Source organism: Eubalaena glacialis, chromosome 5 (assembly GCF_028564815.1).
Source record: "Eubalaena glacialis isolate mEubGla1 chromosome 5, mEubGla1.1.hap2.+ XY, whole genome shotgun sequence".
Classification (NCBI taxonomy): Eukaryota; Metazoa; Chordata; class Mammalia; order Artiodactyla; family Balaenidae; genus Eubalaena; species Eubalaena glacialis.
Window position 1 is genome coordinate 38,021,160 of NC_083720.1, and position 23,929 is coordinate 38,045,088.

General features: G+C 44.3%; 1 protein-coding gene across 3 annotated transcripts in view; it reads left to right on the top strand.

Annotated features, from left to right (window-relative positions):
- Positions 1–23,929, top strand: part of STX18 (syntaxin 18) — a 124,084-nt gene that overhangs the window by 64,388 nt on the left and 35,767 nt on the right. For 2 of the 3 annotated variants that reach the window (XM_061192091.1, XM_061192092.1), the window contains exons 2-5: positions 6,502–6,569; positions 18,937–19,052; positions 20,814–20,891; positions 21,051–21,117. In XM_061192091.1, coding sequence (XP_061048074.1) covers positions 6,502–6,569; positions 18,937–19,052; positions 20,814–20,891; positions 21,051–21,117 — 329 coding nt within the window. Of the gene's footprint in view, positions 1–6,501; positions 6,570–6,663; positions 6,737–18,936; positions 19,053–20,813; positions 20,892–21,050; positions 21,118–23,929 lie in introns of all 3 variants that reach the window. The other variant, XM_061192093.1, reaches the window with a different exon arrangement.

A 23,929-nucleotide genomic window follows, 5' to 3' on the forward strand; every position in this document is an offset into this window, starting at 1 on the left:
AGGAAAAAGCAAAGTCTCCAAATCTTACCACCCAGACAACCATCAGTGTTTTGACGAGCAGTCTTTTAGATTCCTCTCTCTCTCTGTGGATTCAACTTCAGGTCTGTATTTCATATAATTTACCTAAGTACATGCTGTGCGCAACCTTGGCTTCCCCCCGTTCAGCAGCATGCTTGTGGGCAACCATCCATGGGGTTGAGTCCCTGGGGCTGAGTCCATGTCAGCAGCGCATATTTACCTGTGGGAGCAGATCTCACAGCTGCACATATTGGGATGTTTTTGTTTGGTCTCTCCTAGTAAAAGCTTTATGTGTAACAACAGGTAATGTGAGAATCTGTTCTTCCCTGTCAAATGCATCTAATATAGGGACCACTGCTACTGTTTTTTATAATCAGTCTGCTTATACGGTAGATGTGTTTTGTGGAGAAGTCAAGTGTCTTGATGATTTTTGAAATCAGCCTTGTTAAGATACAGTCACTTAAAAGTGAACTTGATTTATCTTCAGAGAAAGAAAAGGATGAGTCAACGTGAATGCCTGTCATTTTAGAATGGAGTTTAAACAATTGTTTAGTTGAGTATCACCTTCGTGGAGAAGCCAGATCCTGGCTGACCCTGGAATGTGGCTCTTGGCTTTGCGCTGACCCATAGCTGTTGACATTGCATTTGACCTGAACAAGGCATCTCAGCATTGGGTACTTTTGATCTTAAAACGTTCTGTGTGCACTGTGGTGAAAGCAGCCCTCAGAGACCCACTGCGCTCGGATGGGACAGTAGGCTTGTCTTCGTGGGCAGACTTGCAGAGGCTGAAAGCACGCAGGCGCTTGGTTTGGGAGTCACAGTCCCCTGTTTACTTTGAACCATTTATATGAAATGTGTCACTTCAGTGTCTTCTTATCTGTAAAGTGGGATTATAGTGGAACCTATCCCACAGGGTTATTAGGAGAACTAAATGAGCTAATGGATGCACAGTGTTTAGACTGGTGCCTGCCACACAGCATGTGCTCGATGAAAGTTGGCTATTAACTCGTGCTATTTCTATTTTTAAAGAATCATTTTTACTGCCATCCCTTTGTAGTGAAGCTCAGGGAGATTAAGCAACTTGCTCAAAATTTCAGTTGGCAAAGGTTAAGAGTTTAGGGAGTTTATTAAAAACACCTCTTTTTCCCGGCGCAATTTTGGAACTACCTGAAAGAAATACAGGAGTCAGACGTGAAAAAGCCAAACGGAGAACCTGGCTTTAAATTTGTGGCCAAATATGGGTGGCGCACTGGCCAGAACAGACCCTCTCTGCTGCCTGGCTGCCGAGCGTGCTCACTGCTGTCTCCAAACCCTACACCAGTAAGTCCTCTTCCCTGAGACGCGCGAGTGAAGCGTTGGGAGACAGAACAGGAAGTTTGTCCAGCTGGGGTCCCTCCACATGAAGCCTGAAGGGGTGGGAATCAAGGTCCCCTTCAGAGTAAGTGGTGGAGGTTGAGCAAAGATTAGAACTGAGAAGCTCAGCCAACTCCCTGGATTCCGTACCCGTTCTCTCTTGTCTGCCCTGCTCCACCCAAACCCCACAGTCTTCTGCGCGGAGTCCGCTCCCCTGCTCATACCCCGCCCCACACTACACGTGGAGGCAGAGGAACTCAGACGCAGGGAAGAGACCCAGTCCTGGAAGTTGCCTTCGTTACTTGTTTAAACTGTGTTTTGAGGCAGTTTGATGATTGATACTCAGGGTGAACGGGTCACCGTTGCACCGCCAGTCTTTCTGACCATCCTGGTTCCTTGCTCACAGCTGTGGGCCTTCCTCCCAGCATCCTTATGGTACTTGCGAATTCCAAGCCTCCCGTGTCGCAAACACAAGGAATAACAGCCGAGCTTGGAGCAGGAGACTTCACTGGTAAAAACAGGCACTTTGGATATGGGCATGTTCCTACTTTGAGTGACTTTTAAAACGAGCGCTCTATGTGGAAACATTCAAAAAACCTTTCTTGCAGATCTTTCTGTATCCACTGTAGTTGAAAACATTTTAAAAATCAATATATACAAATACTGTCACATGAAACCCAGTTTATATTTCTGTGAAGAAAAGCCTCAAACTTAAATAAGCTAAATATTAATAGTTTATTAGTCTTTTGACGACAATATAATGTAGAATAAATAACTTAGCCTTTGAGTCATACAGACCCGTGATCCGTGCCAGTTCTTCCCCTTATTATCCTGTGACCGACCTCACGTGGGCCTCAGTTTCCATGTTTATCAAACGGGAATGGGGGTAACGTCTAACTCATCTGATTGTTATAGGGGAGCCGATGCAGCACATAGTGAGCAGTTCACACACTTCCTGGCACACACATGCCTGGTGTGTCGCTCTCGGGTAACATCAGGTGTGTAGTGCACTGTTGAATACAGATACAAGAAAACACAGCTTGCTGTTGCTCACTGGATGCTTTTCTCGGTTCCCAGTCATCCCTCTTTGTGATTACTATACTGGGAAACTGCACTTGCCATCTGCCAAGAATCTGTGCTTAAATTTGGGTGTTAAGAACTCAAGCCTGATACTTAGAATGCTGGGTTCCATTCAGGCTTCACCCCATGTGTTCCTGAGCAAATTACTTACCCTGTCTCTGACTTAGTTTCCTCATCTGTAAAACAGGTGTGATGATGTTACCCATCTCGTGAGTGTTGCTGGGAGAATTTGATGAGCTAATGTGTGGGGAGATCTTGGAACAGAGACTGGCACGTAGTAAACTCTCAATGAAGGTTTTGTTGTTGGTGGTTTTTTTTTAAGTGGCATTGATCCTCTTAAATGGAACTTTAAGCAAGGCTTGCAAGTACTTAGAAATAAAATAGCTAGAGATTTTGGGTGGGGTTGAGTTTTTGGTTCAAATGTGGGTTATTACTAGTTTGGCAGCAGAAAATCTGTACTTCAGAATCACCAAACATGTTAAAAGAGAGTGCAAAATGGGAGATTTTTTTAAAAATAATGTTTTGTTAAGAAAAAATGTCAAGTATATACTAAAGTAGACAGAGAGTGTAAGGAGCCCGCATGTACACATGTGCCCATCTTCAGCTATCAACTCAGGACTGAGCCTCTTTCATGTGTTCCTCCCCACCTCCATATTATTTTGAAGCAAATCTCAGGTATCATGTCATAAGAAATTGGGTTCACATTTGTTGTACTTTAAGTGAGACTTCTTGTAAGCATGTTTTCTGAGATGCCTGCGGGGCCTTCTTGTTCCTGGCACTTATCCCCTTGCACCATTCCACCCTGGTGGACTGAAATTAGCTAAAGCTGGGGGGTGGGGCCGCAGTAAGGGGGGGCTGCTGGGTCTAGCCTACGTAGTAGATTCCTTTGGGCCTGTTCAAACTTTTTATTGAAAACTTTGACTCCTTTTTTAAAAAAAAACTGTTTTGGATAAGGCTTTAAACAGGTATGCTATGACTGAATGTTTGTTGAATTCATATGTTGAAGCCCTAATACCCAATGGGATGGTATTTAGAGGTGAGGCCTTTGGGACCTAATTAGGTCATGAGGGTGGAGCCCTCGTGAATGGGATCGGTACCCTTAGAGGAAGAGACACGAGACCACCATGTGAGGATTCAGCAAGAAGGCAACTATCTACAAATCAGGAAGAGGGCCCTCACCAGGCACCAGATATGCTGGCACCTTGACCAGGACTTTGCAGCCTCCAGAACTGTGAGAAATAAGTGTTTGTTGTTAAAGTCACCCAGCCTGTGGTATTTTGTTATAGCACCCCAAACTGAGACAAAGTGTATTAGTTTCTTATTGCTGCTGTAACAAATTACCACAAGTTTAGTGGCTTAAAACAACAAAAACTTACTATCTTCCAGTTCTGTAGGTCAGAAGTCTAAAATGGGACTCCGTAGACTGAAATCAAGGTGTTGGCAGAGCTCTGTTCTTTTCTGGAGATGCTAGGGGAGAATCCATTACTTTGCCTTTTCAAGCTTCCAGACGTTGCCTTCATCCTCTGGCTCCCTTCCTCCATCTTGAAAGCCAGCAATGTTGGATTGAGTCCTTCTCCTGTTGCGTCACTTTGACTCTCTCTTCTGCCTCCCTCTTGTGCATTTAAGGACGCTGTGATTACATAGGAGCCTACCTACCTGGATACTCCAGTATAAATGCAGGGTATTCTCCCTATTTTAAGGTCAACTGATGAGCACCGTAATTCCATCTGTCACAATAATTCCCCTTTGTCATGTAACATAATATAGTCACAGGTTCCAGGGGTTAGGACTTGGACATCTTTGGGTGGAGGTAATGGCATTACCCTGTCTACCACAGTAGGTATAATCCTTTGGGGGTTATTCAGTACCCACTATCTATTCAACATTTAGTAAAAGTTTCTGAGACTCTGCTTTGCACCAGGAATTGTGCCTGACATGTTCTGGGGAAAGAGAGAGGACCCTTTAACCTCTAGGAGCTTGCACCCTGGTGAAGGGAAACCAGTCGGTAACGAGTCATTGTGGTCTTTGTGGTCTGTAGGGAGCGCGGCAGGACTGAGGCCACTCAGGACTTTTGGAGCTGAATTGTGAAGGGCCTTGAGTGCTGCATTTGGGGTTTGGACTCGATCCCATTGGTTAGGCCCAGAGATGACAATTAGCTGCCCTTTGGCAAGTCGGCTGGCAGAGATGCTTCCTTTGGCTGCAGTGTGTTTTAAAACCAGAATTCATCCCTGCCCAATGCACTGCACCCTCCACTCCTCTTGCTTTACTCCCTCACACTGCTTACCTGGCCCCTTGCAGGCAGGGGTTGGGGAAGGGAGTGGAAACCATTGAAATGTATTAAACAGGAGACTTAACTTGATTAAATCTTGTATGTGGTACAGTAAATACCTTGTTTGCACATCTCTTAAATTTTTTTCCCAACAATCTTAAAAGTCAGATTTTAAAATGCAGCGTCAGTGGAAAATAGGACTAAGAGTGTGAGGAAGGCAGCTGTGGCTTAGTGGAAGACTGGCCAAATTTGAACTCAGAGAGTCCCAAGCTTGCCTCTGAGCCCCACCAGGCACTAACCATGTGACTGGGGACGAGTCACTTAGCTTCTGCAAGATTCACTTTCCCAACCTGGTTAATGAGCACGGTGACGTCAGTGCCCACAATGGGCTGCTGGGAAAGAACGAGGTCGTGTGTGGGGAAGTTCCTCACGGAGCCAGGGATGCTGGACAGACTCTGGCTGTCTCAGTTGTTGTTTGTAATCTGGTAAATAAATGAATATTATGGCCATAGTTCAGTTTTTCTTCGATTCATGCTCTTAAGATGCCTAAGGGTGCTTTTCTGAACCATATTTGTTTTTAGTCTAGACTCTGTGAGAAATTTAACTGAACCCTTACTGACCTGTCTCCAGACAAATGCTGAATGTTTCCTTAGTGGTAAATACTATTTTTGCATTTAAACATTTACTCATTCCACAAATACTGACTGAAGCCTTCTGGGCTTCATGTTGTGCTTAGAGCCATGCAGGAAGCTGTGCAGCCCCTCCTTGCGTGGTTCCTAACCCCCAAGAAAGAGGTGTGCATGCAAAAGTGAAGCCAGAGGACGTGGCTGTGTGTAGCTGAGTGCCCAGTGGGTGGGATGCAGAAGTGCTTTTAAGTTCAGAGCAAAGCGAAAATTAGCCTGAGTTGGCCTTGACAGAAAAACTTTCATGAAAAAGATGAAAGTTCAGCACATCCTTCAAGGCTGGGGCTACGTATGTTTGGAATAAGTACAAAGGACATTAGGAGGAAACTAGTGTGAGCTGTGGTCAAAGGACAGGGCAGGCCACCAACTTAGTTAATCATTCTCTCCTTCTGGAAACACTTTTGTCCATGTTGACCATGATCCTAGGTTTCTTCCTACCTCTTTTTATTTTGTTTGTTTCTTAATCCCTCATTCCACACACATTACCTGACACATGCTGTAGTACTAGAAATGAACCGTCACAAATTCCGTCCTCTGTACTTTTGTGTCTGTTTTGTTCATCCGTGGAAGTAGGGAAAATGGAGGTTTGCTGTGTAGGGATAAATTGTCGCTCCTGCACCTTTTCTTTAATTCTGCTGCTCTGCATGGGCCCTATTTATACACTTGATAGCTCCAGCCTTAGAATCCATCCCCTAGAACACTTGGAAGAAGGAATATTTGTCTATAAAATTTTGGATATAAGACCCATAAGGAAGGGAATTGGCCTTTATTGAGCACATGCTGTGTAGTTACTAGACCTGCGCTATCTCATTGAATCTCAAAGTTCCTTAGAGATCATCTCTTCGTTATGTCACAGATCACAACAGTTACAGGAAGAAGGAACCATCGGTAAGAGACCAAGACCCAGGAATGTGGGTGACTTTCCCAAAGCCACCCAACAAGTCAGTGATTATACAGGAGTCTAAAACCAGAGATATCCAGTTTGTAGCTTCAAAATCTTTTTACTACCTGCATTCCATTCTCTACTAATTTAAAATTTGTTGCATATGAGCGTAACATATTTATCCATATAAATCGTTTGCTTTCTTTTCATTATAGATTTCGCACATTGGCAAACTGAGAGATTTTCTTCTGGAACACAGGAAAGATTATATTAATGCTTATAGGTAAGTGTCTATTTTTTACCATGATTTTAGTGACTGTTCTTTTCCATACCTATATTCCTTTTGAGCTTTTTGTCCTCACTTTTTACTAACTTAGGGTTGTAATGGGGAAGGTCAGTTTGGCAGTGGAAGAATATCTGCAGAGCAAAAAGGGGCTCCCCCCAGCCAAGGTAAGCTCAGCCATACCCCATGTCCTCAAAGTCACCATATCCTCACAGCAATGTCCCCTATTCTGATGTTCCCATGTGTCTGTAGCTCTGTGTGTGCCATATATGTTGTGAAACATGCAGAGAGAAATGGGGCAGTTTCTCACTGATTGCATATTGCTGAGCAAATGAAGAGATAATGCAAGTCATGTAAAAATGCCATTTGGAAAGACAAGAGCTCTTGCCTCTAGTGAAGAAACTTTTGGTTAGGTTGATTTTTAAAAAGAAAAAGCATTTTGATCGAGCCTTCCAAAATGGCTTCTGGAATAGACTCCAGCTCTCAGTAGACACAGGAACACCGCAGTGCAGATATCATACCTCCTGCTCTTCCCTGTCCTACATTTGCACCTGGCTTTAGTGTGGCGTTTCTACCATAGGAGTCAGCTTCAAGTGTATTACCTAAATTAATGGAAAAGTTGGATTAGACATACGAAGTGACATCATTAGAAGCATCTTTTTAGGATTTCATCATTATAAAACAAGGGATTTTGCCCTTCAGAAGCCTTCCTATCACAGTTAGAAAATACAGAACAAATCTGATTTTTAAAAAACTTGGTCAGTATATGCAAAAATGAAAATGTTTCACATAAATTCTTTAACAGAGAAAATAATTATGCCCCAGGTGAATTTTAAATAATCTCTACCACTTTGTCTACTTTATACTTTTAAGTGTATTTCATTTGCATAATTTTGGAATATACTAAATTATTCTAATGCTTAGTACCAAGAAAACCTTACTTTAAAGTTCTCAGTTAAAATAGTTGGTCACCACTAGATGGCAGTGTAAATTTTATTTCTAAAGGTGTATGTACATCAGATGCTAATTTTATAGTGCATAAAAATGGAAGCGACAGTCATTTTGGAAAGCTTAATAAAACCGGTATAAGCCTATCAGTTCCAGCTCCTTTCTTTAGTACTTTACAACTTAGGTTAAATAAGTGGTTGTAGAGATCTCTCATGGAAATCCATTATTAACTCCCCTTTGCCGTGAAAAGGCATCCAGCCAGGTGAATGCTTTAGAGGTTGCTTTAGTTCAGACCACCCTGTCCCCTTATTAGCCGTGCAAACCTGAGAAAGTCACTTAATCTGTAAAATGCAGTGTCTTCCTCTAAACCAGGGGTCAGCAAACCACAGCCTGTAGGCCAAGTCCAGTCTGCTGCCTATTTTTGTACAGCCTGTGAGCTGAGAATAGTTCTTATATTTTTAAATGGCTGGGGGGAAAATAATAATAATAGGGACTTCCCTGGTGGCTCTGGTTAAGACTCCTCGCTCCCAATGCAGGGAGCCCGGGGTCGATCCCTGGTCAGGGAACTAGATCCCACATGCATGCCACAACTAAGGAGCCCGCCTGCCGCAACTAAGACCTGGTGCAACCAAAATAAAGAAAGAAATAAATATTAAAAAAAAAAAAAAAAAAGATGAAATTAAGGGAAGATGCTGGGCCGGTGCCCCACCTCCTCTTCCCTGGTTAATCAAATACACTGTCCCTCCTAACAGTATACGTGTAATACATAAGAAATAAAACCAGTTTTTAAAAATAATAATAATTATTATAATAATATTTTACCACATAAGAAAATTATATGAAATTAAATTTTCGGTGTCTATAAATAAAGCTTACTGGAACAGTGCCACGCCCATTCATTTGCATGTTATCGATGGCAGCTTTTACACTACTACAACAGAGCTGAGTGGCTGTGACAGGCTATGTGGCCCTCAGAGTCTAATATGTATACTATGTGGCCCTTTTCAGAAAAGGTTTAAGGAGCCCTGCTCTAAATAATGATAGTGATGATCACTTGCCACTTGTTAGGAGATTCAAACAAGACAGTACAATTGAAAGGCAGTGCAAAAAGAAAAAAGCAATGAGGGGACTTCCCTGCTGGCACAGTGGTTAAAAATCTGCCTGCCAATGCAGGGGACACGGGTTCGAGCCCCGGTCCGGGAAGATCCCACATGCCGCGGAGCAACTAAGCCCGTGCGCCACAACTACTGAGCCTGCGCGCCACAACTACTGAAGCCCACGCGCCTAGAGCCCGTGCTCCGCAGCAAGAGAAGCCACCGCAGTGAGCAGCACGTGTACTGCAACGAAGAGTAGCCCCCCGCTCTCCGCAACCAGAGAAAGCCCGTGCGCAGCAATGAAGACCCAACGCAGCCAAAAATAAGTAAATAAAATAAATAAATTTAAAAAAAAAACAACGGATTTATAAAAAGATTATAAGGCTGCTATTCTGTAACTTTGCAATAGTTTTAAACTTTTGATTATAATGGTGGGATTAAGGCATTTCTCCTCGAACAGCACGGCTCAGCTCCACACACTGTGTGTCAGTGTTTCCAGAGCAGGTGGGGACTTACTCCGAGTCCTCATGCTGCTCAGGACAGTGGGCAGCTGGCCTCGGCCTCCCCCTTTCCCGGCTACCATGGCAGCACACTCTGGGGCGGAGGACCAGGGTCCCTGGAGCGCATCTCACCCTGCCACTTACTGGTTGTGTGGCTGCAGCGTCAGCAGAACTAGAGCTCCTGAGGCTTTCTTAGTCTTGACCAGTCATTACCCCGTTATAGAAGCTCAGTCTTTAATTCCTTTTCCCAGTTGCAGTTCATGGCCAGCCAGTGCAGTCTGAGTTTCACTCCTACCCCTGTTTTGGTCCCTTTGAAAGGTCAGGGACTTTGAGGGTCAATCACACCTAGGTTCTAGTCCCAGTTCTGCCACGTATTAATCATGTAAGTGTATACAGCTCACTTCACATCTTTGTGCTTGCTTTTTTTGTTTGGTTTTAAATAAAGTGTGGATAATGTTCTTGTGAGGATTAAATGAGATGTGTGAGAGTTCCTGGCACATAGAAGTCCCTTGGTGAATGGTACCTGAATTGGAATCCCATTTGACCTGTGATGAAGGTGGGGCAGTGGTCAGTTGATAAAGAAAGCACCTCTAATTTCCTGCCAGAGGTGGGAGGGAGGGAGAGAAAGAGAGAGAGAGGATGCCGGAGTCAAGTCGACATGACAGAGATGGACGTGTTCTCAGCTTGATCACTAGTGAAACCTAGGGTGGCGGCAGAGGTTAGGTCTGCAGGCGGGTGACCTTGCTGAAGGCTCCTGAATTAGACACACTCAGCCATCAGTGCCACTGAACGGTCACAGCCCCGGAGCACAGAGAGCACAGAGGCCCCTGATAGCATATGAGAGAGAGGGCAGGCAGATCCTCTGCTGTCAGTAAGCAGGCAGATCCCAGAGGAGAGGAGAGAGAGGAGCCGTGGCTCCATGCGTGTTCATGCCCATGCCCAGGTCCTTCTGCCAGGCTGCCAATCAGAGAAGTCCCTGCCCCCAAGGGAGGGGCAGGAGGGAGGAGGCTGAGGTTAGGTGTCACGCTAGAGGAGTGGATTCATGTAGAAACATGAGGACTAGGGAATAAGCATTCCCCTCCATGCCCTGCATTCTCTCCAGATGGAGAAAGGCCATCCTTATCTTCTCCCATCACGCTCTCCCTCCCAAAGGTGGTAGACTGTTTAAAGCCTTTCTTTTTTTACTGCTCTGCCTCCCAATGCGATGTGCTGGCCTTGGCCTGTTCCTGAGAAGATTTTGGATGGAGTGTGATCATGGAATTGAGAGAAACATTGCCTTCAGACCCATAAGGCTATGTTAGCTTCGCATAATTAGGAAGCTGTAATCTTTTCCACAATGTAGAGCTCAGACTTTATTGACCCATTTAATTTTTTTAAAATAATGACATTTTACTAGAGCAGAACAGCATGCAACCTAGATAGCCTCTGGCTGGACCTCTTGAATGATTTTAATTAAAACTAATTCCTCCACTTCTGGTAGATGTACCTTTTCCTTAATATCCTGGCAACAAAACAATACCACCTGGGGGAGAAACTTTCTTGGTTTTTGTTGTTGTTACTAATAGAATAACCATACTGTCAATTTCCAGTTTAAAAGGTTAATATATAATGTCTCCTAAAGGAACATCACCTTTTAATTGAGTAATCAGTTTTATCAAATTAACCTTTAGACCTTTTCAATTTCACTGAGCTGAGTTTCCATTAAGTCAAAATAGAGTAGGAGGATGTTAATCTAATGTTCTTGGAATTAGTCATTTATCGGTCTGCTCCGACCACGGGGTGCATAGCCACTTGGAAGTGGGTACCTGTCTTATTTATTTGTCCCTGACCCTGTTAGCCTCCGTTTCCGCGGAGATGGTTTCTATTAGGGGCGGCACGGGACTCGCCGCCCCTCTGCTCACTGCTCTCACTCCGCCCGCCTTGACCTGACTGGGGAGTTGGGAGGAGGGTGGAGCATGCTTGCCCAGCCCCTTCCCCTCTCTCTTGGGTCTTCTGCCTCAGGTAGAGTACATTCTGTCAGGGTTACCATGTTAAGCCAAACTAGTTAAGAAAACAAAATATTGGGGAGGGTTGGGATAGGGAAATAGGTCTCTGTTGCTTTTCACGTTCTGCTGAGGGGAGGACCATCCATTCCCCAGAGAACCCATGGGCTTCCTTCTCTCCTTCCAATGACCCCCCGCCCCTGAAAATGTGGACCCTGGGGTTGGGGCGTGGGAAGGTGCCGCACTGAGGGAGGAGAGGAGACTGGCCTCCTGGTTGGCCCTGGGAAGAGCCTCAGGCTTACTCCTCCCTCTTCTCTTGGGGACCTGTCATCAGGATGGACACATTCCCTGCCCCTCTGTGCCTCCACTTTTCCAGGGAAGGCTCTGGAAGGGGGGTGCCTGCAGGTCTTGGGGTGGGAGTGAAATAAATCCAGGAGGGACCTATTAAGGAGCACAGTTGTGTAGCTGTGTGTCAGGCCTCTTCAGGTCGGCCTCATGCATTAAGTGAGGTCATTCAGAAAGTATTTGGCTATTGAGATATTGATTTATCAGCCTACTAAATCCTAGGTATTGCTCGTGATGGTGGGATGCAGTAATGAACAGACAGACAAATGTCCCTGCCTTTATGGAACTTATATTTTGGAGAGGAAGATAGACAAGAAACAAAATAAATGAGTAAAACATAATGGTGTTAGAGCAGGATAAATGCTTCAGGGAGGGTACAAGTTTATAAAGGTAGCTTAGGGAAGGACTTATTAAGATGGGGGGGACATTGAGTAAACACCTAAAAGAAGTAAGCAGTCAGTTTATATAGATATCATCCAGGGAAAGGACATTCCAGAAGGAGAAGATGGCAGCAAGTGTAAGGTCCTAATGCAGGAGTATGTCTGGAGGGTTCAAGGAACAGCAGGGAGGCCAGGGTGGCTGGAGCAGGAGGGACTGGGGAGTGTGGGGGGCGGTAGTTGAAGATGAGCTCAGAGAGAGGGCAGCAGCCAGATCTCGTGAGCTGTCTTACGGCTCGTGTAGCTCTTGTAAGGACCTCGGCTTTTACTCTTAGTGGGGAAGCACTAGAAGGTCTGTACAGAGGGTTGATAGGATCTGACTAACTTTCTAACAGGATCAGTAAGGCTAGTGTGTTAGAATAATCTGTGGAGGGACACGACAGAAGCAGCAGACCAGCTGGGAGGCTACGGTCACGGTCCGATGGCATGGCCCGGAGGGGTTAGCAGTGGATGTGACAACGAGGTCACATTCTGGAATTATTTTGAATGTAGAGCCAACGAGATTTGTTAATGGATTAGCTGTGAGCTGGGAGAGAAAAAGAGGTGCAAGGATGACTCCAGGTTTGGGACCTGAGCAGCGAGAGGGAATGGAATTGCCATCAACCCAGATGGGGGAGCATGTTTGAAGAGAGCGGGCAGGAGCTCAGTTTGGGGCATATTTGCAACACAGATTAAACATCTGAATAGAGATGTTGAGCCGGCAGTTAGATATACGTGTCTCAAGTTCAAGGAGAGGTTCGAGCTGAAGACATAAATTTGGACTTGTCATTGTAGAACTGGTATATACGCTGACAAAAAAAAAGCCAGGAGCCTAGCTGAACTCACCAAGGGAGCAACGTAGACAGTGGAGAGATTGAGGGACTGAGGGTAAAAGGTATCAACCAAAAGCCTGAAAACGAGCAGGCGGGGAGATAGGAGGGAAACGGGAGAGAGTGTTGCCGGGGAAGACAGAGGAGAAGGCAAACCAGGGGGAGGGGAGCCATTAGCTCCATCCAGTCTGTGGAAAGTAACTGAGGGGAGGGATGACCCAGCGGTGACCTTGGAGAGTGAGGACCACAGTAGGGGGATGAGGGCAGAAGTCCCTTTGGATGGGGTCGAGAGAGAATAGTCAGGAAGATGGAGACGGGGTTGTAAGCGTCTCAGAGGAGTTTTACTGAAAAAAGCGGGGAAATTGGACCGTAACTGGTAGGAGACGTGGATTTGAGAGATTTTCTTTTGGTTTTTAAGTTGGGAGAAATAACAGCATGTTTGTATGTGGCTAGGAAAGATCCAGTAGACGGGGAACGTTGATTTTATTAGGAACTAACACGTGTAGTGTTCACTGTGTGCCAGACACTGCCTAAGCCCCGTGTCCACGCAGTAATTCTTTTACGGTTGATGGTGCACGAGAGAGAAAGGAGAATCGCTGGGGCCAACCTGGTGCCCAGGTGGAGGGGCAGAGCTAGGAGATGGACACCTCATCCTTAGTAGCTGGGGAGAAGGCACAGAGTGCCGGCCCATGGGAAGCGAGGTGGGGAGAGCTTGGAGGAGCTCCCAGAAACCAGGAAGCACAGTTATTACTGATGCTGCAGATGGGGACGGAGGTGTTGGAGGTTTGAGCTGTGAGGAGAAGATAGGAAACAGGCACCTGGGAGAGTGGGAAAGCAGACACAGTGAGGACATACCGCATAATTGCCAGGCACCATTAGGGGGCCATGTGTGGTTAGTAATCATATAAAGCCAATATTTTGATCTCTGTCTGATTCCCACTTGATCCTAAACTCAGCTGCTGGTGAGCTAGTAACTCTCCGTTCTCTGTACAGCGCCGGTCTCCGGACTCTTAACTCCAAATGGCCCTTCTCTCAGTGCTTCCCACTCCTGGCATTCTTCCAGGAGCCAGACTTTTCCTATAGCCCTCGGAAGTTTAGGATGGAAAGAGTCAGATCAATTAAACAAAATCCAGGCAACCAAATATTTTTTGAGTGTCCATCATGTGAAAGCAGTCTGTTATTAGTTTGTGGACTGCACCAGTGTTCTGTTCTCTTTATCAGGTGAACGTCAGTAACCTCAGCCCTGTGTCAGCTTTGTGGCCACTGTGCTGTATGTCACAGTGACTTTTCCCTTTCTCCTTCGTAAATTGTAGAACTTCAGAACTTTAGTTACTCTAGATTTTATCACAAAGTGTTTAGAAGACCATTTGCCCTGGTTTCATTTTTGAAAACAAAGTATCAATCATGGAACATCTGGTCTCAAGAGCATTACTTCTGTCCTTTTGAGTTGCATTATAAGGACAAGTGTTAGTAGCAGCTTCTTTCTTTCATATTTCCAGTTCTTTCTCCTCTTCCTTCTGTGCTCTTTGTTTCTACTACTGTCTCTTGCTTACCCAGGCCCCAGATCTCAGGGTCTGCTGATGCTTTGCCTCCAACGTCTACTCTGTTCCTGACGATTTTTACATCTCAGATCCATCACCTCTTTTCAGTCTTGCCACCCACGCTCTACCATTGCTCCTGTCTTCAGTTCGACAGAAATTTACTAGCACCTACCTGTGCTAGGGATATAAAGATGAATAAGGCGGGATTCTCTTTCTGACTTCCATAACCCATCACCTGATCTTCCCCCTCTCTTCCAGCTAATGTGGAATTGCCAGCATTTATCTTCTTCAAGCTCTGCCTTTCCATTGGCTACAGAATAAAACTCCTCAAGTCATACTAGAGACCCACCAAGAACTCATCGCTTCTACCTAGCCTGTGCTCCAGCCAAACTGAACCACTGACTGTTCTCCAGACAGGCTCACTCTCTCCCGATTCCCTTCTATTACTCAGACTGTCTGCTCTTGTCTCCCACGGCTACATCCTGCCTTTCAAGATGTAGTTCATAGATCACCTTCCTTCTGATTAGCTAATAGGGAATAAGCATCCCCTCTTCTGAACTCTTCTACCTTTTATGACTCAAGAAGTGCCTTGAGCAGTGGTTAAGAGTATGGAGCCAGGATGCCTTGGTTCAAATACCAACTCTGCTAATTCTTAGCTGTGTGACCTTGGCAAGTTACTTAACCTCTCTGTGCCTCAGTTGCTTCATGCGTAAAATGGGAATTATAATAGTACCCACCTCATAGAATTTTGATAATTAAGTGGGTAAATATATGTGAAGTGCTTAGAACAGTGAATTAGTGTTAGTGTTAATGCATGGAAAGTGTTATATGGCTATTAACCTTTGTTTATGATGTATAGTTGTGTACATAAGCCTGTGGATATTACCTATTGTGATATAGTTTATTGAGAGCAGGGTCTATATTTTGTTCATGTCTGTAGCCCAGACATTAATAGTTTCATTTCATAATGTATATTGGGCATATACTATGGGCAAGGTACTACACTTGCTCATATTTAATATTTATAGCAAAAATGAGATTGTGGTCTTTAACTTTTGTCCAGACCTTTTCAGTAACCTTTGGAACAGAGTCTAAAATAATTTACGTTATTCTCTCTTCTTCTCTGTCTTCAGGAAGTATCTAATTGCATATTAAATTAATAGGCAGAATGTCAGTGGTATTTTGTAATTTTGAACTTGCCCTTTCTTAACATAGTAATCAACCAGATAATTTTTAAAAGCCTATTCCTTTAAATTTCTGAACCAGCGAATAAACTTACTCCTCTGGTTTTTTCCTTGTTTCTCCCTGAAATAAATTGACTAATCCAAACCTATACCTAACATAATCTCCTTAAACTGAATCTAATATTTAGATAAATTGACATCTGTAATAAAATTATTCCTCTGCACATCATAAAGGAAATAAAATCAAAGTTTGAAAAAGTTGTATGTGCGTGTCCTGTGGGAATATATCTTTTGGAATTATTTGCCAGATGGTTAACCTTTTCCAAATAGTAGTAATTTTGTTATGGTGATACTTAATTTGGGGCTATGTCACCGGCAAGCATTCGCTACTTTTGATGAGTGTTTCAAATGCCGATTACATAGCTAGTACTGTTCTTAAAACATCACAGAAGAATCAGTTTGAACCCTTTCTCAAGTTGCTCCATCTCCTCATCTGTCACGTCCTAAACTTTCCGTGCCGTCTTTGGCCCCGCACCTTACCATCTTTCCTTCCACACCTGTGCTTTCTTCTGTGCTCTGTGTCCTAGGCGTCTCCTCATTTACCTCCACACCCAGTCAGCCCGGTCTTGTAGACCCAATCTATGAGATCTCTGTCAGATCTGTTATTCTTCCTCTCCCCCACTGACCTGGCCTTGCCCAGGCTCTGTTCATCTCTTCCTGGATGCTCAGTGCCCTCTTAACTGGGGTCTGATTTCATCCACCTCCAGGCCAGCGACCGCAGAAGACCCCATGCAAAATGCAGATTCCTGTGTTTAAAATCCGCCAATGACTACGCCAGCCGGCAGTCCCACCTTCTGTACCGCAGGGACTCCTTTCCAGTTGATAGTGGCATATTTGTATTTTGTATGATTGTTGTATTTGGGGGAAACCTATTGATACTGAAGAAACAGCTAATGCAGATTTGGTAACTTTAAATAAATGTGTACTTATCATAATACCGTCTGCATTCCTTTGGAAAGTTGTGTAGACATATGCTAGACACATTCGGTGTGGAGACACTGACCGGGTGCATGTGATGTGCTGCCCCTTGAAATAAATCAGGGGGTCCCAGAGGTCCATAGCTAGGATGCTTGGTTTACAGGGACCACCTGGTATACTTCTGTTTTCCCTTTCATTCTCAGACGTGTCCTGTTGTAGATCATACGTTATGTGGTCATTCCAACCATGACCCACAGGCTGGGGATTTGGAGCAGGTCTTCTCCCGCTGTCCCCTGTGTGGAGACTCTTCCTCTCCACCTGCCCAGCACATCCCCTGCATGAACTGACCACTCCCCGCATGGGTCCCACGTCCACTTCCAGACCAGTGCCATCCACTGCCGTTCCTTGTGCCCCCCGTGTCTGTGCCAGTCTCCCCTGTGGTGTGGTACCCTCTGTGGGAATCAGAAATGAGCCTTACTTAATTAACTTTGAACCCCCAGCCCTGCCACAGTGCCTGACATATGGGGGGTTAGTATACAAGTGAGTGAATGAATGAATTGCGAGGATTAATAAGTAAATAAAATACATGTAAGGCACCGAGAATAGTATCTGGCACATACTAAGTGCTCAGCTAATGTTAGCACACCTACTGTGTGTGGGACAGCATTTTTAGGTACTGGGGAAACAGAAGTGAACGAGACAAAGTCCCTGCTTTCATGAAGCTTGCATTCTCCTGGGAGGAGATGGAAGTTACTATTTCAGAGTGCTGTAAAGGAAAACAAGCCAGGTAAGGAACGTACAGTCGGAGAGGAGTAGTGTGATTTGGGGAGCCGCAGCCCTCACATCACAAAGCAGAGTGTGGGAGGGCGGCTTTGAAGCTGAGAGACAGTGACTTAATAACCAGCACAGACTATTTACAACAGCTGAGACATGGAAGCAACCTAAATGCCCATCAACAGATGAATGGATAAAGAAGATGTGGTATATATATATACAATGGAATGTTACTCAACCATAAATTAGAATGAAATAATGCCATTTGCAGCCACATGGATGGACCTAGAGGTTATCATACTAAGTGTAGTAAGTCAGACAGAGAAAGACAAATATCATATGATATCACTTATATGTGGAATCTAAAAAATTGGTACAAATAAACTTATTTACTAAACAGAAACAGACTTAGAAAACAAAGGGGCTACCAAAGGGGAAAGGGGTAAGGAGGGATAAATTAGGAGTTTGGGGATTAGCAGATACATACTGCTATATATAAAATAAACAACAAGGAACTACTGTACAACACAGGGAACTATATTCAACATCTTGCAGTAATTTATAATGGAAAAGAATCTGTATAACTGAAGAATCTGTATAACTGAATCACTGCTGTACACCTCAAACTAACACAACATTATAAATCAACTATACTTCAATTTAAAACAAAAGAATTAGGGAGACTAAAAAAAATAAAAACTAAAAATAACCAACACAGGCACTGACCACCACTGAGGGCGAGTGCTGGGTGCGGCACAGGGGGTGGTCGGGGGGCTGGCTCTGATCAGGCCCTGTGAGCAGAGATACGAAGGCAGAGAGAGGGCAGGCGTCTGCTGGGCGAGAGTCCAGGCTGCCGAAGGCTGTGTGTCTGATTGGGGGACAGCAAGGAGGCCAGTGTGACTGGAGCGAAGTGAATGGGGGCGAGAGGCAGCAAGTATGGTCACAGGTGGAGGTTGGGAATATCAGGACTTTATATTTTATTCTCAGTGAGAATGGGAACGGGAGCTAGTGCGGCTGGTGGGTGGAAATGGAATGATTATCTAAGGTCCCTTTTAACTTGACATTTTGTGATTCTGAATTTCAGCTGTAGTGTCCGGGGTATCTCATCACTGTTCATAATAATGCTGCAGCACCCACCCATGTCTTACAGAAATGAGCACAGCGATATAACTACAGCAGCTTCAGGGTGCAGCGTTACTGAAAGTGGGCACCCTTACTTGTTCAGTAACTTTAGAGTTTTAACTGATTATCAGGGGAAGTGAAATGGTTCTAAAAGCTCTTTCATTGTGAGTTTTGAAGACCGCTTGTGAACATGGGAGAAATGCCAGCCTGAAGCAGCTCTTCGCAAATGGTGTCCCCCGCAGTGCTCTCCATGCAGCCCCCAGGGGTTCCTCTGGGGGACTCCGACTCTGTCAGTGTGCTGTGTGACAGCCGTCAGTAGCTGCCCCGCTGTTCTCAAAGCCCACACTCTTAACAAGGCCTGTGTGCTCCGGCCCCTAATTCCACTCCAGGCCCGCCACACTCCCTCGCTGGCCTGGCCCGCTCCACTTTGGTCTGCAGGAAGCTTTTCCTACCTGACAGCCTTCGTAAGTGTTGGTTCTACTGTCTAGAGCGTTCTCCCACCTCTTAGCCTGGCCAGTTCCTCCTCATCCTTCAAGTCTCAGCTTAAACGTCACTGCAACAGGGAACTTTGTTCTTCCTTTCTCACCCCGTGACTCCATGTGTGGTCATTTGCTGCTGCCCTTTAATTTTGTCCCTCTCTCTCTCTTTGTTAGCCATGTCATGTCTGAATATGGGAGAATGACGGACACAGAACGAGACCAGATAGACCAGGATGCTCAGACATTCATGAGGACCTGCTCAGAAGCGATCCAGCAACTGAGAACACAAGGTGCCGTGCCCCGAAAGATGCAGCCAGCAAGCTGTGACTCAATTAAGTACTTACATGATGCATATGGCACAGCCGCGTAAAGCTCTCTTTTGTGTTCTTATTTCGATTTAGGTTTCAGAACTTTAAAATTCTTTTTTCCTGATTAGTGTTTTAACCTAAGCTGTTAAAAATAATGAAAAGGCCATGAATTCAAGTTAAACAGATGGGAAGAGGGAGGCGGAAAGGACCTCTGCAGACAGAACCAAAAATTTACCAAGGGGCCAGGGTCAGAGAAGATGAATCGTGTGTGGAGGTGTGTGCATGTGTGCCTGTGTTCTGGGTGGCACTGAGAGGGGCAGCAGTTGATGGCATGTGGACAAGGATGCAAGGTCTCTAAACTCTCTACTTAGAGTATTAAAGTAAGCTGTAGTATCAGACTCTCGTGGTTAAGAGGAAGGCTCTGGAGCCTTGGCTGCTTATGTACCCACCCCAGCTCCACCATGTTCTGGCCATATGGCCTTTGGCAAGTCACTTAATCGCCCTGGGTCTCAGTTTCTTCATCTATAAAATGGAGATATTTCTTAGTGTATATTTCTTAGGTATATTTCTTAGGGTTGTTATGAGAATTCTCATAGCATCCTTAGAACAATAGCTAGCATTAGGGTTACTATTATCATCTCACTTTCACTGATGTTTAATTCTTACTGAGGGACTGAGATGGCTTCCTTGATTCTTTTTTAATTTGTTTAGGCAGATACAGATTACATTAACATAGCATAGAGTTCAAGTGGCCAGATGCTGTTGTGCTTGACACAGACTTTTGTTTGGGAAGCTTCCATGGACAACCTGGAGAATCTGTTGAAAGCTATAGACATTCCTGCCAGAAAAAAATATACATATGCACAAAATTTTGTGTATAATTTCATGGATCCGCTAAATTCCTCATGTGAATCTCAGATTACGCGGCCCTATGGTAGAAACAGATCATGCCCCCTACCCTTAAGGACATTCATTGAGATAACCTAGAAAATACATGAACATTAATAAAATGAGGAATTAAGTACCAAACCACGTGACCTTGGCCTCCTTATTGACTCTGAACCTTAGTTTCTTCATGTGTAAAACAGGCATAATTATAATTGCCTTTTGGATTGTTTGGATCATCAGCAGTGACTTATGTAAAGTACTAACAGGGTGCCTGCACATGGTACGTACTCAGTCTCTCATAAACTGGAGCTGTCCTAGCAAAGTAACTGGCACAGACTCTAAGAAGAAGTGATGGTTCACAGAAGAAAGGCATCCTTGCGGCTCAGTGACTCAAGGTTTCCTGGAGAAGGAAGGTTTGACTCGGTGTCTAAAGGAAATGTGAATGGCTGAGGGGAGAGGACGGAGCATTCCAAGCTGAAAAACAGGCAGGCAGAGGGGGTGTGTGTGCTCTGAGTTTGATTTAAACATGTTACTTGAAGGTCAGCTTGAGCGTTGGACGCTGTTAATACGAACGGGGTCAGCACTCAAGAAGAGGGCCGTGTCAAATGCGATCCCTACGTGCTGTAATAAACCATAAATTATTTGACTAGTTTTTCTGCAGGTTTAATCTTTTACTCTCACAAAACCTAATAAATCTTACTCTTTTAAAAATGTAATGTCACTTGACACAAGACTTGTTTTATAGCTGTATTTTTAAGAATACTACTAATAAAGAAACTGTTGTGAGGAAGATGATGAATTGTTCTTCTGTATAATTGAATACAGAGCCCTGAATATTGTCCTTTTCTGTTACAGCCCACAAGGAGATACATTCCCAGCAAGTGAAGGAGCACAGGAGTGCTGTTTTGGATTTCATTGAAGATTACTTAAAAAGTATTTCATTTTATCTTAAAGGTCAAATGTGGCATTTCACAATAGATGGGATGCAACATTTAGCTTTGCTAGCTGAAGACTGTCCTGTCTCATTGTATTTAATGATACCTTTGCCTGAGACGCAGTTCTAAGTGGTCTCTGGTATTTTCCCCTGAACAGGAGTATGTAAACTTTACTCAGAACAAAGAGCCATCCGAGTTAAGCGAGTGGTGGACAAGAAAAGATTGTAAGTATTGTCTCCATTGGTGTTCTTTAATTAATAATAGTAATGATAATAACAGCAACTAAAGTTTGTAGAGCACTGTGCTTTAGAGTCAGACTGGGTTGCTATATAAACATGAAAAATAAGCTAACTTAATCAGGGTATGTCATAATTAGTGAGATCAGTAGCAAGTTCAGAGCGGGGACTGGTACCATTGAGTAGCAAAGCCTAGGACCTAAGAGCTCCAGCTTGCAGGCAGGCAGCCTGTGTTCAAATCCTGGCTTTGCTGTGTGACTATGGGAAGATTGCTTAACTTCTCTGTGCCTTAGTTGCCTCACTTGTAAAATGGAAAGATTTATAATACCTACCTTGTTGGGTTGTTGTGAGAACAAAATGAGTTGATATAGGTAAAACACTTGCCGTGAGTGGTTAATATATGTTAACTTATACTATTATCTGCTCTTAAGCATTTACCATGTGTCAGGCACTATGTTTATTTCATTTAGTCCTCACAGCCACTCTATTAAAAAGTATTAGTATCCCATATTATAGAGGAAATTGAGGCTCAGGGGATTTGGGTTACTTGCCCACTGTCACATAGCTGAACTCAGATTTGAACGTCAGGTTAACCAGGGCAGATTTCTCAAACAATGGGCTTTGTGTTGGATATTGAAAGAAAATAATCTGGGTAAGGAATTAGAGAGGAAGAAAGCAGTCCAGGCTCAGGCAGGGGGGCAGGCAGAGTATTTGCCCAAAGCTAGTCCTGGAGGAGAAGTTAGGGCCTTGATGGTGTGTGATTTATCATCGAGATGGTGCGTGGTCACTGGGTCTCACACCCACCAGAGCGAGAGATGCCAATTCTGCTTCCTTATCTCAGGCGGACCTTGACACTTGAGACTTAACAGGTACCTTGAGTAAAGTAAGAAGGGGCTTTTGCAGCTGCCTCCTCAGTTCCTGGTTCTCAGCAGAGGTTTGGACAAATTAAGATCAGATGGGAATTGTTCTCATTTAGGCAGTGAAGTTCATCCTCGTCTCCTGTCAGATAGCTGCCCTGTGCCAGTTACTTTGAGCAGAGGACCTTGAGGGAAATAACTGTGTGACCCTTCACAATGTAGTCCAGCCCTCCCTTCTAGTTCTTTCCTCACCTTACCCCAGAAGGCATCTGCCTAAAACATACGTATACTTTTATCACTCCCTTGCTCCAGTGCCTTAACAAAGCTAAACTTCACAGCATGACATTCCAGGCCCGTAATGATTTGTTTCTTAGCTGGTCTCCATGGATTTATGCTCTGACTATACCTGACTACTTTGTGTTCTAAAGAGGCCTTGTTCTTTTAAATTTTTATGCCTTAATCCTTGCTGATGTCTCTGCCCAGAATGCCCTTCACATATATATTTATATTCTCTGCCCCTGTCCCCCCATTCATGTGGCAAGCAAATTCCTATTTATCCTTCCAGCCCCGGTTAAGATGTTGCTTGCTCTTTAAGGACTTTCGCAGTTCCCACGGGCCATATTAGTGGCTCCTTCCTATGTAGGTTCCCTGCGCGTTGTCATGGTCAGGTGTGACACTTCCACTCTTAGAAAGCTGCTAGTACGCCCCCTTAGCCCAGTGTGCAGCGTGATGCCTGTCCCAGTCTAGGGAAGCCACTCAGTAAGGACTGTGGAATGAATGAATGAATGGCAAGTTTCCTGCAGATAATTTGGCTGTAAGTAGAGTTGTTTTCATTGTCAAGTTGGATTGGTGGGGTCTTTGTTTTTGTATTATTTTGTTTTCATTGGTGATGGTTATTGTTAAAAATCATTCTTATGAAATAGATTTGAGAAACCCAAGTTCTCATGTTTTATGGCATTGTTGCTACTCTCGTGTTTGTTTTTTTCTTGGTGAAAGAAAAGCATATTTGTTAGTAAAGGGGCAGTCTGATAGTTTCGTATTTTAAATCTTTCACAGTATAAGAGAAAAGTTATTCTCTGATGGTGTTTATTTTCATAGAACGGTAATATCACACTAATCTGTCACACCAAAGGGCTCTTATTCCAAACGGGGTGAAAATATTTTGCCCGTGAAGGCAGACATAGTCTCAGCCGAGCTTTCTGGGTTTTTCTCTCCATGCCTGCTCCATTTCTTAGAAGGATGCACCATTGTCAAATGTAACTCTCTTCACCCATCCCTAGGCACTGTGCTACCTGAGTTGACAGTTGCACCTGCTGTTAGTTGCCTTAAGCTGAACATGCGGATGGTGATAACTCTTGCTGGGGTTTCACCTCTGTTCTTCCTCCTGCTATGAGACTGAGAGTCCTTTGAAGACAGGGACCATTGTGTCTTTTCTCTCTGTGGTCCCAGTGCCTTAGTCAGAGCCTAGCACAACGTAGGTGCTCAGTTAAGGGTTCTTTTATGAAGGAAGGAATAGGGCACAGACACTCATTACAGGATCCTCAGGTCTACGTATTGAGAGCTTATAAAATGGAAAGGTTGTGGGCAGTATAGACACAGCATTGGCACAGGTGACCTTGTCATCCCCAAAGGGTTTGACATACACCCATATCCTCCTGATCACCTGAAAGCACTAATATTTTGGTTAAGATTTAAGTTGAAATAGCCAACAGATGCCCTCCTGGGTATATGCTCTAATTTAAAACATCAGAAACATTTCCCCTTTCCAGGAAGTAATCAGGTTGTGTATCGATCGCCTTTCTTTTTCCTGGGAAGAGGTTTAAGGTGGCGATCTGGAAATTAAAACTAACCTCTGATATTGTTTTTCACTAGTTCAGAGCATTTTCTTTGTTTAGGCGTAATAAACTACATAGAAATCCAGGAACACATCCAAACTTAAAATA